The sequence below is a fragment of the Lepidochelys kempii genome, chromosome 2, assembly GCF_965140285.1.
Source record: "Lepidochelys kempii isolate rLepKem1 chromosome 2, rLepKem1.hap1, whole genome shotgun sequence".
NCBI classification, from domain to species: Eukaryota; Metazoa; Chordata; order Testudines; family Cheloniidae; genus Lepidochelys; species Lepidochelys kempii.
Genome location: NC_136381.1, coordinates 74,664,609 through 74,687,357, shown reverse-complemented (window position 1 = coordinate 74,687,357; position 22,749 = coordinate 74,664,609). Strand labels below are relative to the sequence as shown.

The 22,749-nt window shown below is 38.5% G+C and overlaps 1 protein-coding gene and 1 pseudogene across 4 annotated transcripts in view; one reads left to right on the top strand and one right to left on the bottom strand.

The window, feature by feature from the left end:
* Positions 1–4,803, top strand: part of MAPRE2 (microtubule associated protein RP/EB family member 2) — a 171,062-nt gene extending 166,259 nt beyond the window's left edge. For all 4 annotated transcript variants that reach the window (XM_073331254.2, XM_073331255.2, XM_073331253.2 and 1 more), the window contains one exon: positions 1,600–4,803. In XM_073331254.2, the coding sequence (XP_073187355.1) occupies positions 1,600–1,671 (72 nt within the window). In that variant the 3' untranslated portion in view covers positions 1,672–4,803. The remainder of the gene's footprint in view (positions 1–1,599) is intronic.
* A 3,192-nt stretch (positions 4,804–7,995) lies between these two features.
* Positions 7,996–22,749, bottom strand: part of LOC140906113 (ethanolaminephosphotransferase 1-like) — a 58,777-nt pseudogene continuing 44,023 nt past the window's right edge.

The window sequence follows — 22,749 nt, the reverse complement described above, 5'->3', positions numbered from 1 at the left end:
ACAAACTGGTTAAAATAAAATCCATATATTAACTAGTAAATGGGTTAATCCGTTATAATTAGTGCTCTCAATTAATCATAGTTAATGCATGCAATTAACACAAAACAAATTAACTAGATTTTAAAAAGACGCAATCACAATTTTAATAGCACTGTTAAACCATAATAGAAAACCAATCTTGGATGTTTTTCTTCATTTTCAAATATATTGATTTTTAGTTACAACACAGAATACAAAGTGTACAGTGATCACTTTTTATTATTTTTATTACAAATATTTTGAGTGTAAAAAAAGATAAACAAAATCAATTGTATTTTTCAATTCACCTCATACAAGTCCACTCAGTCCTACTTCTTGTTCAGCCAATCGCTAAGACAAACAAGTTTGTTTACATTTATGGATGATAATGCTGCCCGCTTCTTATTTACGATGTCACCTGAAAGTGAAAACAAGTGTTCGCATAGCACTGTTGTAGTCGGCATTGTAAGGTATTCATGTGCCAGATATGCTAAATATTCATGTGCTCCTTCATGCTTTGTCTTGTAGGTGCTAAAGTTTTACATTGTTTTGTTTTTGAGTGCACGTATGTAAAAAAAAAATAATAATAATTTCTACATTTGTAAGTTTCATTTTCATGATAAAGAGATTGCACTACAGTACTTTTATGAGATGAATTGAAAAACATGGTTTCTTTTCTTTTTTACGGTGCAAACATTTGTAATAAAAACAATATAAAGTGAGCACTGTACACTTTGTATTCTGTGTTGTAATTGAAATCAATATGTTTTAAAATGTAGAAAAAAATCCAAAAATATTTATAATAAATTTAAATTGGTATTCTGTTTAACAGTGTGATTAAAACTGCAATTAATCACAACTATTTTTTTAATCTTGTGATTAACTCCAATTATTTTTTAATCGTTTTGACAGCCCTAATTAGAATGTAATTCCATGGTAAATCTGTGCTTTCCCCAGCTATTAGCTGCAACCCATGCTGCCTACTAGCTACAAGTCAAATGATACTTGAGAAACACAAAACAGTTTTCTACCTTGCAGAAATATATTAAAGTGGATTTGTCTGAATTGTAACCTACGACCGATTGTGCAGTTTTAACTTGTTTACCACAATCACGTACTACAGGCCACTGCAGCAGACCATATTAAACAGGGTCTTATCCCAGTTTTCAGTCTTTAAGTAACAAAAGAAAAGCTATACCAAAGTGCTATGAAACTTATTTTTCCATAAACCTGTTACGAGTCCTGCTAACTAGTATGCAACATTTATTCCACTGAACTAGTCTCTTTTGTACTGGAAATGAAATTCTTCAAATATTAACCCCTTAGTCCCAAAGGTTCATCCTGTTGTATTAAACAGACATACTTGCAAAATAGTTTGGATATTGAGAATAAAGGGGATGTGGGAGTGTCCAACACAGATGTCTTGCCTTGGTAGCCTTGAAATTATGGCTACCTGTTGTCCTCATACTTGAATGAAAATTAGGAGCCAAAACATAGACTAGGTTTAGTGCTATGGTAATATATCAAATCAGGAGTGTGTTCTGTTGAAGTCTTTTATTCTTTTTATTTTTAAACATGCAGGAGAGCCACACAGATGAGCATGAAGGCGAGGAGCAGGTTCATGAACAGCCCCAGCAGCAGGAAGAATACTGACCTGTCCAACATCTTTGACAGTTTTCATTCTGTATGGGAACTTTCTTCTGGAGAAAGGAATATGTGTGGCCTCAAACTCAAAACCAGTCACTCCCAGTCTGCCATTAACATTTATGTACCGTAGTGAGTGCAAGCAAACCACTGCATTCTGTACCCATATTTTGCCAAGATGCATTTGCAGAAGTCTTCTTTCAGTGTGTCTACCTGAGAGGTTGTAGGGCTACATCACCTACTGTACATCACTGCAACTTCACCACTTGGCTGCTTGAGATTTGTTCCACTTTTTAAAAAATATATATATTTATTTTTTCTTTTTGTCTTAAGTATGATACATTTGTAATTTGTTCTAAAATGTTTATATTGGCATCTCTTGTGGCAAGAAGTACTGTACCACTAGATGTGTTTGTCACTTGGTGGTGCTTTGGTATTTTCAAGTACATCTGCCTCGGGGCATAAATTTGGTCAAACAGTTGGAACAAAGGGATACTTTAGAAGTGATACTCAAGCTATAATGATGAGGTATGTGTTGTGGAGGGAAAAGGCTTATGTGACTCATATCGTTCCTATCCTGTATTCACAAAAGAGACGGCAAAGCAACAGTTTCCCTAATAAAGATTTAAACTCCCCTGAGTGTTTTACACCAAAGCATGTTAGAAAGCTGCACGATATGTTTTTATTTCTGGAAGATACGTGTCTACTTAGCTGTTTGAAAGTCCTCTCAACTTCCTGACTTTTCAACAGGACGTTTCCCTGCTTCTTTCTTTTGAAGGACCTGTATTTATTAGAAATTCTGTCACTGCCTCCAGCTCAGTGCTGATTCGGGAGACAACAGTCTCCTCTCTCCTGCAGCTGCATCTGCAGAATGCCATCTCTGACCTTATATTCTGCCTGCCACCCCTACAAATGAGGATCAAGTGGGTCAGCCATTCCTCGTTCCTACTCTTGCTGCCTCTCCCCTTGGCCACACACATATGGAAGATGAAGACTTCCTTACTGGGGCTAGGCATATCCAAGGTTGATGTGCCGCAAACCAGCTGCAGAACCAGTCCTGAAACTCTTAAGAGATTCTCCTTTTAAACATGAAATGATTTGACTACTGATTGAAGGCATATTTTCCCCATTGGTGCTTAGGCCACTCTCTGCATGCTTAGTGAACCAGCCAGAAGTCCTGTTAGAGGTAAAGAACACATTAGCAGGGGATCACCTGCAAGGGACAAAAACAGTTCTGCAGGCTGACTGACCTCACTGCTGGATAGGTTGGCCCAGTGCAGAAACAGAATTTAGAGACTTCTGTGCCAAGGGTGTTTCCTCTTAATTAGGGTACTTGTTATCCTGTTCTAAATTATGGCATTTTGTAGGCAGAAATATAGCATAAAATACATTTAAAAGCATTCCTTATTTTTAAAAAAATCTTAAAATAGCACATTTTTGGTCTATTTCTGAATCAGTATTGCCTTTCTTTTACACTTGGTGTTCCTGGCTTCCATCGCTTGATTTCTTAATTCTAGATTTATTACTTTGGTTATTTGATTTGGCAGGCACAAGGAGAAGTCGCATCCCAGGCTACTATCATTGAAAAGCTCAATAAAACCTTCTGAATGCTGTATCTTTTTTAAAATCTTTATGGAGTTGCTTTACTGATTAAGCTCCGGTACTAAATTTATACTGAAGCAGAAGGTTTTTTTAATTCAAAAAAAATCTTCAGTTCTCAAATCTTTTGCAGCAACGTTAATCTAATTTAGTTAAATGTTAGCAATCACTCCTACTGAGTTTCATACCACAGCCAGTACATAAAATACCTTTAAACATTAGAACAGGTGTTTCCATTTCCTCAATTGCTCCCTCGGCTCAGCAGCATAGTATCCAGTCCCTGTGGGTTGAAAGAGTTTTCTGGCCCTGACCCCAGCATTGACCTCACTTCCTACCCAATAATAGGTAGTGAAAGTGCTGTACCCTGCAATGTAGTACTTTCATTGCTATTTTTAGTTTAATTGATTTGCGTGGTTTCAATTAAAATCCTATATGTAAAGCAAATTAAAAAGTGAGGAGTTTTTTATAAGGATATAATGTCAGGATTTAGGGCACAGTTCTTAATTTTGTCTCAGAAATTTCCATTAGCATCTGGGGAAGTTCTGGTGGCACAAGAAATTCAGGATCAGACCCTACCCTGCTACTGGCATCAGCACCAGATTGGGATCACTGATACAATTCCATCATGTTCCCATTTATAGGCAAGCAGACATTGACGAGGTCTTCCTTAAAAAGTGTTTTTCCAAGGCTGCAAAATGGTTAGATTTTTCTGCTTGTGAGGTGGTTCTCGACAAGGCTACTCTACCCTACCCTTTTCAGCTATAAGTATAAAAAAAGCCAACCTGTCCTTTCCTCCCTTTCTTCCTACTCTGCCTTGTAATTGGTCTGAGGAGTATAACCCTTTCACTGCTTTGTATCAGGCAGGAAGTGATTGATGTAGGGCACAGGAATGGTAGTTACCTTCCCAAGCCTGAGAGCCTCAAATGTGGTGAGGAGTGATACTCTGGAAGGGGATAGAGTTGTCCTCCTGCCCGGGTGAGTAACACCATTATTCCATTATGGTTTTAATATGCATTTGTAATTACTTTTACTAAATAGCACACCATAAAGCTTTGGTTATATATTAAATGTAAACTGAAAGGAATGTAAACATATGTATTGTTAATTATAAATAGATAAGTAATGACATCATAGATGCAAAAAGTCTTATTCAGATGTATCACTCATTTTACATTACCCACAAATTGTCGCATGGTAGAGTAGATTTTTTTTTTTTTTTTTGGTCTCTGAATATGTGAATAACTTGACTTGCGTTTATCTTTTTACATATTTAATAAAAAAAAAGTATATGTTAAAATCTGTGTAGCTCTAGAGACTATTCAAAACAGTTTAAAGTGGTAGTTTTCTATTTATATATTAAACTGTTTCATTATTAATTGCAAATGCGAGCAAGGGAAAAAAAGCCAAATGCTTTAAAAGGAAATGTGGTTCATAATGTATGTAGACATCTCTTTTCAGGAGCCCAACAACTGTATCACCCTTCCACAAATCTCAGGATGAGATGAATGAAAATATAAAAAAAATAAAATAAGATGCAGATTATTCTTTTGGCAAACTTTTTCCAGTTTCAGAGTACTAAATCTCTTGCAGCTGTAGTTTAGTTTGGATGTAGGTACAGCAAAAGTAAACTAAGAGGTGAAGAGGGAATATTATAGTGAAGATCTACAGGGAAATTCCAAATGGACCTTTGCCACAGAGGTCTAACGGTAGGGATGCCATCTTAAGTGCAATCTCTAAAAGATTTAAATTGGGATCAGAAATACTTGCTCTGTGTGACGAAATAGCTGAAAGAATGCATTAAAGCCAACTCCATGGATCTGACTCAGTGTAGTGTGGGAAAGTGTGTTAGGTATTTGCTGCTAAGCCTTAGGGAACACTACTGGGGGGCAGGGAATGCTTCCCTTCCTAGAGGAAGGAAGGATCTAATCTAAATTGCTCTTGATCTCCACCTAGAGGTTTGCTTTAATGTTTCATGACAGCTTCAGAGAAGGCTGCTTTGTCCATCCATTCAGCATGAGGTCAATTCAGCTTCTTTAGCATGTACTATAACAGTTCTTAAATTACTAAATTTTGGTGGGGAAGGAGAACAGAAGGCCATGGGCGGGGGGGGGGGGGGTAGGCAGAAATCTCATTCAGACCAACCAGATTTAAGTTCTTTGTCGCAGTGAGAAGATTATTACGATAGATGCCCTTCATCAGAATAGGTAAGCAAATCTATGTTCCAATGTCTAACATGCCCCATCATAAAGAGTATAAATTTCACTTATTAAATAACTTTCATTTGAAAATGATGGTGAAACTAACCATCTGTTGCACAGATGTACCAAGTAAAAGGAGGCACAGTTTCCAGTTTATCTTCTCCATAGTCCTTAGCAGACCTTGTGAAAAGTCAGTCGTGCTCATACTGCCCTGCTGTGAACAAACCACTCTATTCCATTTTGTTGAATCAAAGTTAACTTATTTTCCAAGACATTCTCTAACAGTGTAACATACACTGTACAGTACATAATCTGCATCTATACTTCAGTTTGCTCTAATGTAGCTTGACAGTTAATTTTAAAAAAATGGATAAAAATTGCATATGTGATATAGCTTCCACATTAAATAGTACAAGGAATTCATTTACATTAAAACTCTGTGCTATGCATTTTAAAAAATCAATATAGTAGAGACATGGACAGGATGCACCAAATTAAGACACTTTTATGTACATGTACACTTCCAACGGTTTACAAATAAATTGTGCGGGGAGCAACAATACAAAGATAATGATCCTGATATAACTACTGAGGTGTATATTTCTATTACACATACTTTTCATACACTGTACTTAAAAAATTATGATTTGCTTGTATTCACCCAAATATTTTCCCGATATTTTTTGATGAATGGATTTAAAAAAAAAAAACTTCGAAAATCTACAGGTGTCAAAGTAGGTGAGAAAATTCTGTTCCAATATATAAAGTATTTGAATTAATATTTAATTCCATCAAAGAATGAGACTTCAGAATCTTTGTCTGAAACTTCAGTTTCTTAGCTACATGCACTCGGGGCTTCCCCTCTAGCATCTCATTAAATACACAATCCTTTAGACCTGATAGGTGCAGCAAGTATTCCTTCATGCAGCACTGGAATCCTGCTCTGGAGACCCCAAAAAGGCTGGGGCAACCCAACCCTCACCTTCACCTCCATAGATGGAAGGGGACTCGTCATTCAAGGAGGGATAGTAGAACTTTCCCTAAGTAGCTGACTTAACCATTGGCTTGAATTGATGTGATGCAAGCACAATTGACGCACACCTGAATACCTTGGACGAGTCAGAAAGCCTCTTTGGCTAGGACAGCATGTGAGAGGAAGAGAGCCCAATCACAAAGGACGTAAACTGAAATAAAGTAAGCATTTTTCAGTGAAGGACGAACACTTGTATTTTTAAATATCGCTGTAGCCCTCCTCCCACTCCACCCCCAAATTCTTATTTCCTGTGTAACCTGAGTAATGTACTTTAAATAGCAACAGGAATTTGCAACCCTGCTATATGCACCAGAAGATTTATTGGCCTAGATAGTAAAGAATGCAGGCAAAGAACTGATTAGTATGTATTGCATACCTAGATGAGGCTGAAAAAAATACTGTGCACAAAGGATCTAGCAGGCCACTCACTTTGTGTCTGTTTGGTTTTTCAAATTTGTTTGCCCAGTTACTCTAGCATTCAGGCCCTACCTTCACAACAAGATTAGGCTATGTCTACACCACAGCTTATGTCGGCATTACTTACGGTGCTCAGGGGTGTGAATAAACCACCCCCCAAGCAACATAAGTTACACTGACATATATCCCTGATATGGACAGCACTATATTGGTGGGAGAGCTTCTCTCCCGTCGGCATAGAGCATCTTCACCAGATGCACTGCAGCATGTGTAGACAAGCCCTCAGAGAATCTTCAAAGCCTTCTAGTGTACAAGTTTTCTTTTCATAAACAACCAGATTGGAGTGGGGTATATTGTTGTTTCTTATGTCAGCACCAACAATGTGCTTTGTGCTGTATAAGACACACATGTAAGGGCAATCCCTGCAGAGCTTGCAATCTGAATAATATAGATCAGACAAGGATCACTGAGAACCAAAGAGAGTATGGGATTTAAAGGATCTTGTTTTGCTTGAAGTTTCCTCATCTGATGCTCTTCACTGATTAACTTGAGGTAAATAAAGCATTTGACATGGGTTAGTATTTGGGGGGAGTGTCGGAGAAGTGAGACTTTAGGAAATGGAATGTGGCTGGCATATTGGAAGTTCCACACAAATACAGCATCACTTAAGCAGGCACAAACATATGAGCCAGGGAAGGAAGTGTAGGGGACATCAAAACTGGCTTCATTGGTGAATGGACAGGATAGAGAGAGGGCACAATTAAAAAAGCTCAATGATGTAGTATCGCCTAGGACTGATTTGTGCAGGGTTTCGAAGGTAGGGACAAGAAGTTCAAACTTGATATTCTGGGCAAAGAGGAAGAAGATAGGATAGGCAACATAGGCAGCAGAATGACTAGCAATACTTTGATCACTGGACTAGCTTTCTCTGAAGCTTGCTGAGTAGCTCATTGTCTCAGCCGTTTGCATATCGAGCCCATTATACTCTTTGGTTATTTTAATCAACAAAGCTCCACTATTTTCATCATAGAAACACAAATGAGAAGCTCCATGGTAAGGTTTATTCTCTGGTCACAGCAAAGATGTTCATTCTTGAATGTGTTTCTTCAACAAAAAGATGTAAATGTTGAAATGCTTACTCAGCTGCCTCCCCTAAAGATAAATTAAAGAGGGTTGCGTGTTTTGATGAGAACATTATTGTACCTGCACAAGAATTCCAAGTCTCTGTATTCCCACTCACTGGGAGTTTTAGGTTTGGAATTCTAAGCATTAAAGCTAGTGAGTTTTGATTTTAAATTCCTCATGTAGTGTATTGATGAGAGATGAAGCCATTGGGGACTAGATTCACAGGTGGCAAAAGAAGTGAATAGAATTAGGCCCTCTTATGCCAGCATTGAATCTGGTCCAAATAATTCAGATCTAATCTGTGCTATTTTGGCCTGGATTGACAAATGTCTTAAAATCTATTACGGCACTTGCATCCACACACTGACAAGGGAACATTTTTTTCAAGGCAGGAGGCAAAGCTTTCCCATACAGTGCAGCACCAGGTCTTCAATAAAAGGATGTCAACTGTATATTTTCTAAATGAAATTTTTGCTATTTGGGACATTTGCTCTTAAAGCAAAGTCAAATTAGGGCATGTTTTAAGGATTATTCTACAAAATTGGTAGGACAAAATGCTATTGACTGCAGAAGAATGAATTTGATCAGTAACGCAGATGGTGATAAATGCCAAAAATAAATTCAAACGGTATCCAGCTAATCTGAAAGCTTTCGGAAGATATTCCTAGAACACACACACAATGACACCATGGTACCTCTAACATGGGAGCTGGTGGAGGAGGCAACATAAATTAAATGTTTGAAATGCTGCTTTGCACATTCAAAACAAAATGACCATTTTTTAAATATGTTTTGTATTTTACTCTGTTTTAACTTCATTGGATTAATCTCCTAGCGAAGAGGCTGGGGGAAGTGCAGGACACTCATAAACTGTTACATAAAACCAATCAACAAAGATTATGACTATGATAGGCTTAGCTGATAGTAATCTCTATCCCTGCAATATTTTGAGCCACTAAAGATTCTGTACTTGGGGGCAAGAGATGCAATGCCCATAATGAACAAGTTTGTTTTCCTTTGGACTAAAGATAAATACACAGCAAAGAATGAATTTAAAAAAAATTCAAAGTATAGCATACTGCCACACTTGTATGTTGTTAGTAATCACACCAAATCTGACACATGTATCTTCTCCCTACTGCCTCAGCTGTAACTTTTTCTATACCTGCAATTATTAATAAAATTATAAAAAACATGTATTTACCACACAAACTCCATAGCGTACGTGAGCAGCTGTGGCTAACATAGTGAATATGGTAAGTGCCATTTCCTCATTCTTGCCCAGGAGCCCTGTTACCACTGCGTAGACCACGAGAGCTCATGGAAACAGGAGCCAGTGGAAAGCTTCAGATCTGGTGTCACTTACCTGGCAAATTATCAGTCTGCACTGTTAGAATAATGTAATCAGTCAGGTAAGATGTATTGGAGCAATTTATTTAAAGGAAGCGTATTAATTTGTCTGCTAGAGTATTTTCAGTTGAAAAAGCGTGTGGCTTAGGAAACATGGGTAGTTCCAAGATGGGGATTTATCATAAATGATTGTCTTTGCTCCTTTATTGGCTGTGATTTTTACAGCACTTTATTACATGTAATTTAAAACATACAGTACATATCTTTTATGGAGACAGTGTTTTGACATGTTACTCTTTGAATTTAAAAACAACTTTGCATAAAGGGCAGCTTGTTTGACACTTGTTTTCACACACTCAAAAATGTAATACTAAATCAAACTTAAACATTGGAGCAATGGATTGAGGTAGAAGGATCATTGTCAAAGTGATGGACTGAACATATAAAGTGCTGTATAAATCACAAGTATTAGTGTTTTAGTGAGATCCTGAATACTGTAATACTATTGGTCTCCTATGTATTTTCACTACATGAATTTTCATATCCTTAACCAAAGTTTCTTTCAGCTTGAAATGACTAAATACCAAACCATAGACAAAATTTTCAAAAGCACCTAAGTCCCATTTTCAAAGGTGACTTAGGTTTCTATGGGTCAGCTTTTAAAGGTATTTAGGCACCTAAAGATCCAGACAGACTCCTAGTAGGATTTTCAAAAGCACCTAATTCAATTGGTTCAAATGGGATTTAATGGAATTTTGTAAAGCCACTGGTTGCATAACTCCCATTAAATCAATGGAGTTAGGAGTGTAAGTGCTTTTTGAAAATCCCATGAGACACCTCTGTACATCTTTAGGTGCCTATATACTTTTAAGAATTTGGCTCCAGGCCTGGTCTAGGCTTGAAAATTAGATTTAACTTAGCTACATCACTTAGGGCTGTGAAAAAATTTGTGCCCTGGGGAATGTAGTTAGGTCAACCTAACCCCACTGGTAGGCACAGCTAAATCAACTGAAGAATTCTTCAGTCAACCTACCTACCAGTTCTTAGAGAGGTGGATTACCAACAAGGATGGGAAAAAACCCTCCATCAGTCTGGGAAGCATCTTACACCATGGCACGACAGCAGAACAGATGCAGTGCCATAATTATGCTGTAGTGTAGACATGGCTTAAGTATCATTGAAAGTCAATGGAGCTTAAGAGCCAAAAACATTTTTTGAAAATGAAATAAGCTCCTAAATCACTTGTGCACTTTTGAAAATTTTACCCCTTGTCAACTTAAGCTTGGCTCAAAATTGAAATGTAGTAAAAATTTGCATTTTTATAAATCCTAAAATCAATAGAAAAACTTCCACACAAAAAAAATCAAATGAAAAGTTCATTCCCCTGTAGTGTTTGAAACACTACAGTATTACGACTCTGAAAGTAAAGGTGACACTGACTTCACTGTTTCATCGTGGAAGCTTAAAAAATGGAAAAAATAAAGTATGTAAATTTATTTCACATTCAGTAATTTAAGGTGTAATTATTAATAGTGCAGGTAAACACACTGGCTTACAATGTATTATTGAAGTTGACAGTGTCCCTTTTAAAATACAATCCATTTTAGAATTCACTTAGGGAGCTGTGTTGTACTTTGCAGTATATCAACAAGAGTAAGTTTCCGTAATCTTCTTATTACATACATAGTGTCTTTTTTGCTGAGCAACTGCATATATCCAGAAGGTGGAATATGTATTGTTAATTATGTTAAATATGATTTTCCATTAAAACTGATTTGTTAAATTCTCAGTGTGTTTGTAATGTTTACTCACATTATTCCTAGTTTCCATCACAATAAATTACTTCCATTAACATAAGGCATCAACAAAATATATTGTGCATAAAGAATTGTAATTGCAGTCATTTACTAGTTCTGAGATATATTGGCCAATAAATAATATACTATTTTAAACCTGAACTACTCTAGTCACTACAGATGACAGTAGAAAAAAGGTTAGAACTGAGTTTGTCAGATAAAAATGGAAGTGGGATATTAAGACTCTTCTGCTGATCTAACCCATTTCCCTCAGAATCTTTTCCTACAATCTATTCTCAGTGCTTTGGTTCCATTTAAACTAGCTTTAGAAAGGTCGGTTCCACTATTCCCATTCCACAAGCTAATTGTGTTAGGAATATTTTTTGATAGGTTAAAATTTTCGTTCTTAATTCCATCCTGTTAACCTCATTCCCATGTGTCAACCCAGCTAATTCCTCTTTCCTTAATGTTTACACCTTTCCAATGCTACAAGTATTTTTATTTGACTTGTATTCCCTACCTAGACCTCAGTTGGCCACACGACATATATATTTGTCTTTATAAGGTTATTCAGTAGCCTCTCTTTTTCTATTCTATGAGTATTGTTACCATTGTTTTAGTATTTATTATTGAGTTCAGAAAAAACTGGCCAGATTTAGACATAGCCTGGATCAGAGGCTCTAGAGAAAGAGCAGAGCTGAAGATGACGCCCTGGTTATGGGCCTGAGTGGTGATGATGGATGGATGGTGTCCATTGTGGGGACGGGGAAATGGTTAAGAATTCTGTTTTGGCTATGATGATCTTAAACATGTACGTTTTCCAGTTGTCTTATATTTCAGTCTAGGTCCTCAGTCTTCTCCCACTTTGAACTCCCTGTTAACTGTCTCCACAGTTATGCTCACCTCCGCCCCATCCGTTTGTTAGCAGTGAATCTGAAATCCCCCAAGCAGTTGCAGTCTCCCCACCCAGCTCCATGAGGAGGTCCAAAAGGGCTCAGCCTCTCCCATCCACCATCCTAAATCCTCAATACGAAGTGTTCTATTGTTCTGAATGGAAATCTCTACCTGTCTTAGGGGAGTTTCTAAGTGTGCCTATAGTTCAGACAGAAGTATGACATTTGCCTTTTGTGACCGTGTGCTCAGACCAGCCAACAATGTTGCCTGAACATTTCCCAGGATGCCTTTGAGATCCCTCAGTGGAATTTTGAGATCCCTGAGTGGAATAGAAGGACGTAAGTTTTGTGCTTCAAACCAGAAGAGAAGTGGGATGAATGGAGTGGCTCCAAGGCCGTGCTCCTGCCCCTGCCAAAGGGGCAGGGTGTGTGGGGGAGGGGCAAGAGCTGTCTCTTGGGGATGAGTTGCTGGTAGACACCTTACCTTTTTTTTTTTTTTTAAAGCCTTGTTTTTCCAGTTAGATGCTAAAATATTGGGAACTGCCTGTCTCTTAGAGCTTCCCATTAGAGGCTTTTCTTTTTTCTTCTTGTTTTTCCCCCCAGGAGGCCCTTGCTTTACCTACCTAGTCTGACATTGCATGGTTTTGAGGTCAAGTTGAAAGCAGGCTTGAAGTCAAAAGTGTCTAGTGGACAAATAAATATGTTGTGAAAGGAATGAGACATGCAAGATACTGGCAGGTAGAGAACAGTGGGCAGCAATTTGTGGTCTTTAGGGCAGATAATGAAAACCCAGTGTATCATAATCTCAGGGTGAACCTCTATTGCTATGACAACTATTACTTAGTCTCTGAAGGGAATATATATAAAAGGTACCAACGGAGAGGAGGAAAAAAGATGGCTTCTTTTGGTTTTGAAATGTTAGTGGTTCAATTACTATTTATTTACACATTTTAATTGCTGTGACCCTCTAATTCAGCAGTAATTATCTCAGTAAGACAGGATCTTGAAATACATACTATACTCATTAGCTGCAACAAATTGCAGCATAACAAGGAACTTTTGGGTCACCTTGTTGTTTTCACCTTAAAAGTATCTTGACACTATTGTTCTTCATTGGTTGAGATGCTTATTTAATATTTGCCTACTGCCCGTCAGATTTCCCTCACTGGCAGGAAATCCGTATTTCTCACTTAAGAACATACACAGCTCTCTTAGAAATGTAAATGGAATGACAAATTCATACAATTGCGCTTGTACCCTTGATAAATGAGGCACCCCTCACATGGCAGAGTGCAGTCTCCAAGATGGAGCTTATTCAGTTGTGACTGCCAAGCATATTTTTAAAAGGATATTTGAACATGAGCACTATCCATGAATATCCATTCCTGGTTTTACAAAATAAATGTTTAGAGGCCTCCAATGAGAGCTCATGGCTTCCATCCTGAACTGACAGGATTTCACATCTCCTGTAATGCAGGAAACTTCCGTTTCTGTACATGTTAAATTTGGTGGTACTGTATGCCAAACTAACCTACTCTTGTATACTGTAGTAATAAATACTTAATTACAATGAGCATAGTACTGATTGATGTTCACTTTTATAGTGAAACTGTGTCCTGGAAATTATACCAGAAGCGTTGTTCAAAATATGCGGTAAAATGTGCATCTTCCTGTAAAACAACTAAAATATATTTACCTGTGGAGGAACAATTATACTGAAAAGGTGTACACAGATATAATGACAGGTTTCAGAGTAGCAGCTGTGTTAGTCTGTATCCGCAAAAAGAAAAGGAGGACTTGTGGCACCTTAGAGACTAACAAATTTGAGGGCATGTCACAAGTCCTCCTTTTCTTTTTACAGATATAATGGTTGTCCAACATCTCAGTGCATTTGCAGCTCTCTGTATGAAGTTAATTGTTCACTTCCTATAATTCTCAAAAAATCTTTTCATCCTTATATATTGAGTTGCATTATTTACTTAAGTAAACTTATATATTTGGAGTTATACAATATCTTTTGCAGGTTGAGGCATATGGATTCGATATGTTTCCAAAACTTAGTGCCATGCATGAAGCCCAGTTATTCAGGGTTTGTCCTGGGGCAGGCAAATTTTTCAACACAAGGCCCTGATTTAGCAAAACATGTGCTTAAGTCCCATTGAAATCAAGCGCTGTCGTGAATCAAGGCCTAACCCTTGATTTCAGTGAGAGCTTGAATATTAAGAATTATGTTCAGTTTTGTTGTATGGTATTCCATATTGCTTCTTCACAAAGATTTATTTTCCATCTACATTAGATGAAGAAAGAGGGTGCTAAGGCACAATGAACAAGTAATGTAAGAGAAATTCAGAGGACCATCGCAAGGCATCACTTATGCCCTCAAAATATTACTTATACTATAGTACTTGTGGTGGTGGTCTAAACTGGGGAGTACCCGATTAATCGGGGAGTACCCAATTATACCTACATGTTGGAGGATATCTGGTGTGTTTCATGAAATAAAGACAGCAATGTTCATAAAGCCCTGGAAAAGAGACCTTAAAAATTTTACACTAATCTGGAATAAATATCCAAAAACCTGTACTAACACTGCTGAAAGCGTTAACTTTTCAGGCAATTGGTGTAGTATATTTTTATAAACGAGGGTGTAATGTGGACACGCTATTTAGACACTTAATTCCAGTGGCACAAGAGGAGTGAAAGTGATTCTGGTGAGTTTTTTTAACTAATGTTGCTCTTTTCTTTCTTTTAGACACATCAAGTAAAAGAACAATTTAATTCTACTCCTAGAATAGCGTCTCTACATATAAACCGTAGTCACAAAAATACTTACAATAACATTTGAGAAGACAACACCAGCCATCCATAAAAATAGCCTGGTTTGTTTTGCTAATGTATCACACGGTGATAAAATCACCCAGATAGTAAGAAGCACAAACAGCAGCACAGGAGATACCAGAGGTAGAAGTCCTTCATACAAAGAATCTTTCTTCAATGTTTTCTTTGTGTGCTCTGCAAATAAAGAAAACTATCGATTTTATGGAGTGAGATATACGTTATCTAATCTACCTCTCCCCAATAATTTCAAAACTCTAGCTTGAACAAGGTCTATGAAGCTTAACAGTTCATCTCTCAAATATTATTACCACTGTGCAAATGTTTTAGAAAGTTAAACATTTTAAGAGATCCTAGGATACCTATGCAATTCTTCTTACTTGGCTAAAAGTAGATTGTTTTATTCATATTAGGTAGTCTTTGCTCAGCTTCCCCTATTCGTCACTGTCTAGCAATAAAACACAAACCTCACGCCGAGTGATTTGTGGTAGCTGTGTCTTTTGCAATTCTCCAATTTCACAGAAATCCACATGCTGTGCAACTATTTATTTAGATGATGAAACTTTTTTATTTAGAGGCTGCTGAAATGTTTTCATCCATTATACATCATACTTAATGCTGGCACATTATTATTTGCTTAGTTTTAGATATGTTTCTGCTAAATGATTGTTGCGGCATCACCCAAATGCTATTGTAATGTGGAATCAATTTTAAGTAGTAAAATATAACAAAATTAATGTTTGTTTTTTCTTGATTGTTGATCTTTTATAGTACTTTTAAAGGCGGTAAAGAACTGATGGTCTGTCAGAGGAAAGGATAAATGTAAGATAAACAGTGATTGCGCCTGTACCAATCTCCTTACTAACGCAAAACTCCCATAAAGCATATCAGTGGGATTTTGGATCACTAAAGATTATATGATTTGGGTCATTGATTTATACTTATGATTTAAATCAGGGGTGGCCAGCCTGTGGCTCCGGAGCCACATGCGGCTCTTTAGAAGTTAATATGCGGCTCCTTGTACAGGGACCGACTCCAGGGCTGGAGCTACAGGTGCCAACTTTCCGGTGTGCTGGGGGATGCTCACTGCTCAGCCCCTGGCTCTGCCACAGGCCCTTCCCACGTCCTCCCCTGAGCCTGCCATACCCTCGCTCCTCCCCCACCACCCCCTTCCCCGAGCCTCCTGCATGCCACAAAACAGCGGGGAGGTAGGGGGAGGCACTGATTGGCGGGACTGCTGGTGGGCGGGAGGCACTGGGGGGAGGGGAGCTGATGCGGGGCTGCTGACGTATTACTGTGGCTCTTTGGCAATGTACAGTGGTAAATTCTGGCTCCTTCTCAGGCTCAGGTTGGCCACCCCTGATTTAAAAGAACAACTTTAGGTACAGTATATACTGCAAAACGCACAACTACTTGGTGTGTGTGTGTGTGTGTGTAAAATCAGTGCTCACCAACCGCGCGGTCGACTGGTCGATCCTGGAGCCTCTGCCTCTCAATCGCGTTCTCCGGCCGCTAAAAGTCCGGTGGCGCAGCAGCAGGTTGCCTGCCTGCCCTGGCTCCATGCTGCTCCCAGCAAACGGCTGGCATGTCTCTGCAGCCCCTGTGGGGCAGGAGGAGGACAAGTGGCTCTGCACACTGCTGCTGCCCCAACCCCTATTGGCTCCGAACTGCAGCCAATGGGAGCTGTGGGGGAGGCGCTTGAGGACCTGGGGCAGGGTGGGGGCAGAGGGTCTCCACCCCTCCTACACCCAAACTCCCTCCCAGAGCTTGCACCTCCTGCACCCCAACCCACTACTGCAGGCTCAGCCTGGAGCCTCCTCCCACACTCTGAACCCCTTGGCCCCAGCCCAGAGCCTGCATCCCCCCCCACCACCATCCCAGCCCGGTGAAAGTGAGTGAGGGTGGGGGAGAGTGAGCAACAGGGGGAAGGGGGAATGGAGTGAGCAGGGCAGGGCCTTGGGGAAGAAGCGGGATAGATCCTGGCTTGATCTTAAATTCAAAAAGTGATCCTGTGTGTAAAAAGGTTGGAGACAGCTGATATATATAAAATATTAGGGCTGTCGATTAATCGCAATTAACTCACACAATTAACTAAAAAAAAATTAATCACATATATATTACACTGTTAAACAATAGAATACCAGTTAAAATGTATGTATTTATAGTTGCGCTCTCACAATAAAGAGATTGCATTACAGTAGTCGTATGAGGTGAATTGAAAAATACGATTTCTTTTGTTTATCATTTTTACAGTGCAAATATTTGTAATAAAAATAATATAATGTGAGCACTGTACACTTTGTATTCTGTGTTGTAATTGAAATCAATCAATTGAAAATGTGGAAAACATCCAAAATATTTATATAAATAGTATTCTATTCTTGTTTAACACCACTCAATTAATTGCAATTAATTTTAATGGTTTGATAGCCCTAATACATACAAAAGAATGAATCAGGTCTCCTAAAATTTTTTGTTGTTTTAAAAACAAAAAATAACCCATGCTGATAAAATACCTGCTGATGTTCAGAGTAGCAGGGTGGGGAGAAAAGAGGGCAAGTTTACCAGAAAACCTGAATTTTTAATGACCAAAGCTTCTGAGCATGACCACTAGAATCCAATAAATCAGACCTTGCTGTATGTTTAGAACTACTGTACTTTTCTGTTCAGAGTAGTGACATAAAACAGCAGCAGGCCTGAGAGAAGCCCTGCCAAGTGATTACATAAGAGGGAAAATGCTAAGCAAAACAAAGTGCTGAGAATGACAAGAAAGAAAATAAAGAATATTCACTAATCAGAAGAAATACTAATTCTATCAGGTCTCTGGCACTTTTCAGGGCCAGTAAACCCACATTATGCGTTGGTTGCAGGCCCATTTTTGGGATGACACAGGAGACATCTCTGGTGGGAATATGCTGCAGGAGGCACAATCTCTCTTGGAGTACCCTAGCATGCAGCTGAAGAGCAGAAACTGCCCCATTTCTTTGGATGGTGTAACCTACTCCAGCAGCTCAGCAAGCTGGTGGGCAAAGGGATTGGGATATGTCCATTCCTCTTCTTGGCTTCCTTGGGCTCTGTCTTTGTAAAGCACTTTGAGATCCACAACACAAAAATGCTGTGTAAGTGCTAGGTATTATTTTATATTCTATCTAAATTTAAAACTTTATAATATTTATATTGCACTAATGCCTAGAGGCCTCAACCAGGTTGTACTTAGCATTATATATGCATGTAAATAAATGACTGTCCTTGCTCCAGGGATGTAACAGATGGATGAAATATAAACAAGCAATATAAGGCAGAGGGCAGGACAGAATAATTAAAATAGGCTATTTGAGCATATGCTAGCTGTGCATACAATTTCATAGGTATAATGCACCAACCATTAGAAATAATCACAACTTGCCACCTGCCTAGCCATTATCTGACGGTAGTTTCCTATATGCTTCCTGGCAGAGCTGAGTTTTAAAGAGGGATTAAAAGAGGATAAGATGTATTGAGTGTAAGGTACTCAACAACAATAATTTACCTTCAGTGGCCAATAACATTTGGAGAAAATCATGGAGCACATTTGACTGCAAATAAAACACAGTATTATTAACCAACAGCATACATCTGTTTAATTTGCCTGTTGAAGAATCGGAGTTATAAAGAGGAACTGGGTTAGACTGTGGGCGGGGGGCAGGAAACGCTTCCTAGAGCTTCTCCCATTGTCATAGGTACTCCACCTCAGCAAGGGGCAGTAGGTAAGTTGATGGAAGAGCCTTTGCATTGAGATAGCGCTGTCTACACTCGGGGTTAGGTCGATGCAACTACATCACTCAGGACTGAGTGACATAGTTATACTGACATAGGCTTGGTCTACACTACAAACCTAAGTCTCTGGAGGCCTGAAAGTGACAGGAAAACACAAAGAGTTATAAACATGAAAAAGAAACCAATGTTACAGATTGTTTTTCTGTAGTCAAGTTTTCCACAGTACATCTGTGGACCAGTTGCCGACTGAAAGAAACATAGCTTTTTCATATGTTACATTTATTTCTCTTGTGAGGACAGCATAAAATGCAATGATTTAAGTAGGATGGTATGACACTTATGTTAATGCACTTACTTATGAATGTTGTACAGCGTCTGCAGAACTGAAAGAAATATACTGCAGCCTGGAAAGAAACAAGATTCATATATGATGTTTTATGGACATGCTGCATTGATGGCATCAAATCTTTACTGACGTGGTAACTGAACTGTTCTGCCTTGTTATGAGAGAATTCTCTACTGGGTGTGTAAACTGAGGTCAAAGGCTGATTGCAGCTGTATAATTATCACTATTAGCCCATATATATTTTATTAAGTGATGCTGCTGCAAATGGTTAACCATTTCGATTCCTGCATTTTGTAAGATGAGCAGTAGAAGCTTTTAAGAGACATTCTGAGCAGAGTGTGTTGTAATGGTGTTACTAAAAGATTGCATCACAGTTCAGTAATTATTTGTTCTATAGTAGCACCTAGTGGCTTCAACTGCGATCAAGGCCCCATTTTGGTAGGCGCTGTATGGTCACATAATAGACAGATCTTCAACAACGAACTTGCAGCTGGAATCGATAATTAACCACAAACACAGAAGTCAAATTATTTATAAATGAATGTGCTTTTTAGGAAAATGGTAGGTTGGCAATTTAATATACAAAGATTCTATTTATAATATAATTGTATATTCCATTTTAACAATGATTTATTTTCACTACTGTCATTATTTGACTGACTGTCATTTTGATATTCACTTTAAAAACACAGCAGCAGCTTTAAAAAAAATCTTTTCTTCTTTGAGACTGAGTTAACTGGCAAAGGAATAGGGATTCCCTTGTATAAACTAGGCCAGCAGCTCTGTGTTTATTGTATTACCATAGTGCCTAGGAGCCCTAGCCATGATCAGTACCCCACTGTGCTAGGTGCTGTACAAACAGCGAACAAAAGGACTGTCCCTGTGCAAAAAGTTTACAACCTAAATATGAGACAACAGATGGAAACAGACAGATCAGGGTGTACAAAGAAACAGTGAGACAATACTGGTCAGAATGATGGGCAGTGGACATATGCGGTACTCCTGTGATCTTCTGTGGCGTAAGTTTTTTCCTTTGTGTTGGTCTATGTAGTATTTTCCTTTCTGACTACCTATCAGGTGTTTTCCAGCTGGTTGATTTGTTGCTTGAAGTCCCCATAGGATGGCCTCTGCCTCCGTTTCATTATTATCTGGCTGGACAATTGTCATAATGTCTGTGTTTTAAAATTGTGCAAGACTAATAGTTTGTTACGAGGTAGAATTGCACCCTTTGGTGATATAAACTTTGAGTTTGTAAGTTTAAACTTCCAAAAATCTTAATTATAAAAAAGTACCCAACTGGTTTCACAGTATTAGCGTTTTGTAACAATTTTTGTAAAAACAAGGAAATTCAGGATGCAGGGTCCTCTATTTGTAGAGGATGTGCAAAAACAAATTTAGGATAGTATACATTGGGGTTACCATAGCACAGCAGGGTTTCTCGTCTCCTCAAGAGATTTTGGCTTTCACCTGTCAGTCATTTGTCCCCATTGTAGAACTACCAAAGTCTTTGGCACAATTTGGGATGATTGGCAACTCCAACAAAGGAAAACTAGAATAGCAGGGATATTGGAGTCAGGATAAAGTTGTATTAAGGAATACTCCTCTAGCTCCATGGAGACTAGTCAGTATAGCCTATATGGTCTTTAATAAGTAGAACCATCAACCTTCAACCATCTTCTAAAAGGAGAAAAAAGAAAAGAATAGTTCAGCTTGTAATTTTTTTGGGGTGGTGGGTTTTTTTGGGGGTTAGCCCTCATCTGCCTCTCCTCCCCTACCCTTACAAAAAAAAAATCCGTCCTCTCTATCAAACAGCTGGAGGACTTGCAGTTTGAAGAAACATCCCAAGTATTTTGTCAATATACTTATACATATTCTCAAGCTTACTGCTCTCAGAATTGTCTGTTTAATGTGCATTTGCAGCTAGCTATGTTTTCTATTAAGCAAGGAGAGCTAGTTCAATAAAATCTTGAGTTACGTACAGCAGTCCTACCATCTGCATCACATTAGAGCAGACATGAGACAAAACACTGACTCTTAAGGTTAAATCTAAATTTCCTGTTTCAATCCTGAAGTTTGATTTGTTAGAAGAAAAGCAACCAAGAAGAACAGAAATAGAGACAAGCGCTAGAAATAGAATTTAAAGACCATTAGTTCCCAGCTATTTGTTATCTTTATGAAGTGTAAATTTAGGTAGAAATAACACACGGACCACAAATGATAATCTTACTAGTTAAAATTCCATCTCCAAGAGGGGACAGATACACCAAATACATCCGTCACCCAAATAAACTTTTACCCAATGTAATCTTTTATGAGGGTGGGGGTTTGAGTGTATGGGGGAGGGGGTAGTTTTTATGAAGTTGCCCAATTTCTTCAGCACATTGCTTCCGCTGTCTTTTTAGCTGAGGAGGCCTGTCTAGGGGTTGTCGTTGGAACTCATCAAGACTGTTTTTTAATTAGCGTTAAGAAATCCCTTCTGCCCAGCAACTGAATAGCTGCTTCTACATCATTCTCAGTTCCTGCTGATTCAGGGAGCGGAAGGCACAGAGTGAGGCTCTAACCCAATCACAATTGCTTGGCCTTTGAGCCATCCTGACTCCTGTCCAAGCAGTGATTTTTGAAATTCCCTAAAATCACACATTCTGCAAATATTATCTGTGTTGATTGAAATCTCATACTTGGGATATTAGGAGACATTCTCTCAATAGAAATCATTCAGTCTAAAAAAAAATCTAACTTCAAAAAATCAGAACATGAAGTAATGCAAAATGTGAGTGCGAATAGGAATGCTGTGCACTTCTACAACGACTTCATTCTGAGGATCTAAAAACATTATACAACCTATGAACAGAACTGGTCAAGCTTTTGTTTACACAAAAATCCTTACCACTTCTCAACCCACTCTGTTCCTGAGCTCTATCTCAAAACACCACTGTGAGAAATTATCCCTATTTTATAGTGGGGAAATTGTGCCACAGATAGGTGACACAGAGTAACGTAGGGAAATCCAGTGGCAATATGGGAATAGAACCCCCAAGTCAGCAGCAAGATCATCCAACCCTCTTTTAGACACATAAAATAGGCAGTTAAAATGCATTTGTATCTGTAACCATCTCTGTCATGTCAGGAAATACTAAAATGATCCACTAAAGGACAAAGGCACATTAGGAACAGACACTTTTTGAATTTCCAAAGCTATTTTTGAGATCTATGTTTTTCATTATCAAAGAGGCAGCTGCAATAGCAATTCTGACACCTCAAATTCTTGTTTAGGGCTTTTGAATTCAATCCTTATCCTAACACAAAAAAGTGTTAGTTACTTATGTGAATATTTCTATAGCAGACGTTGCCATAGCATAGTACACCTTATGGAAAATTAAAAACAAATATCTGTCATCTTAAAGAATGACTTAATCAAATCACTGACCCACTTTGCGCCCTATATAAGCCTCTCGCCTTTGTCTAATGGTAATTAAGTAACACTTATTTAAAGAGCCTTAGGCCATTACCAGAAGATCACCAAACTCCTCCAGATTGTGAGAACAAGTTCAGCAATGAGACCCTGCCGCTCTACACTGTTGCTGTCATTTTTAAGCCACTGTTGTACTTCAAACCAATGCCATTCTTTCAGATAAATTTTGGTTTCCAAAAACTTTCCATCTGAGAAGGGGAAACTTCCCCCATTTTGGCGGGGCGGGGGCGGGGGGAGAAGGGAGACAGGGAATAGGGCTGGGCAATC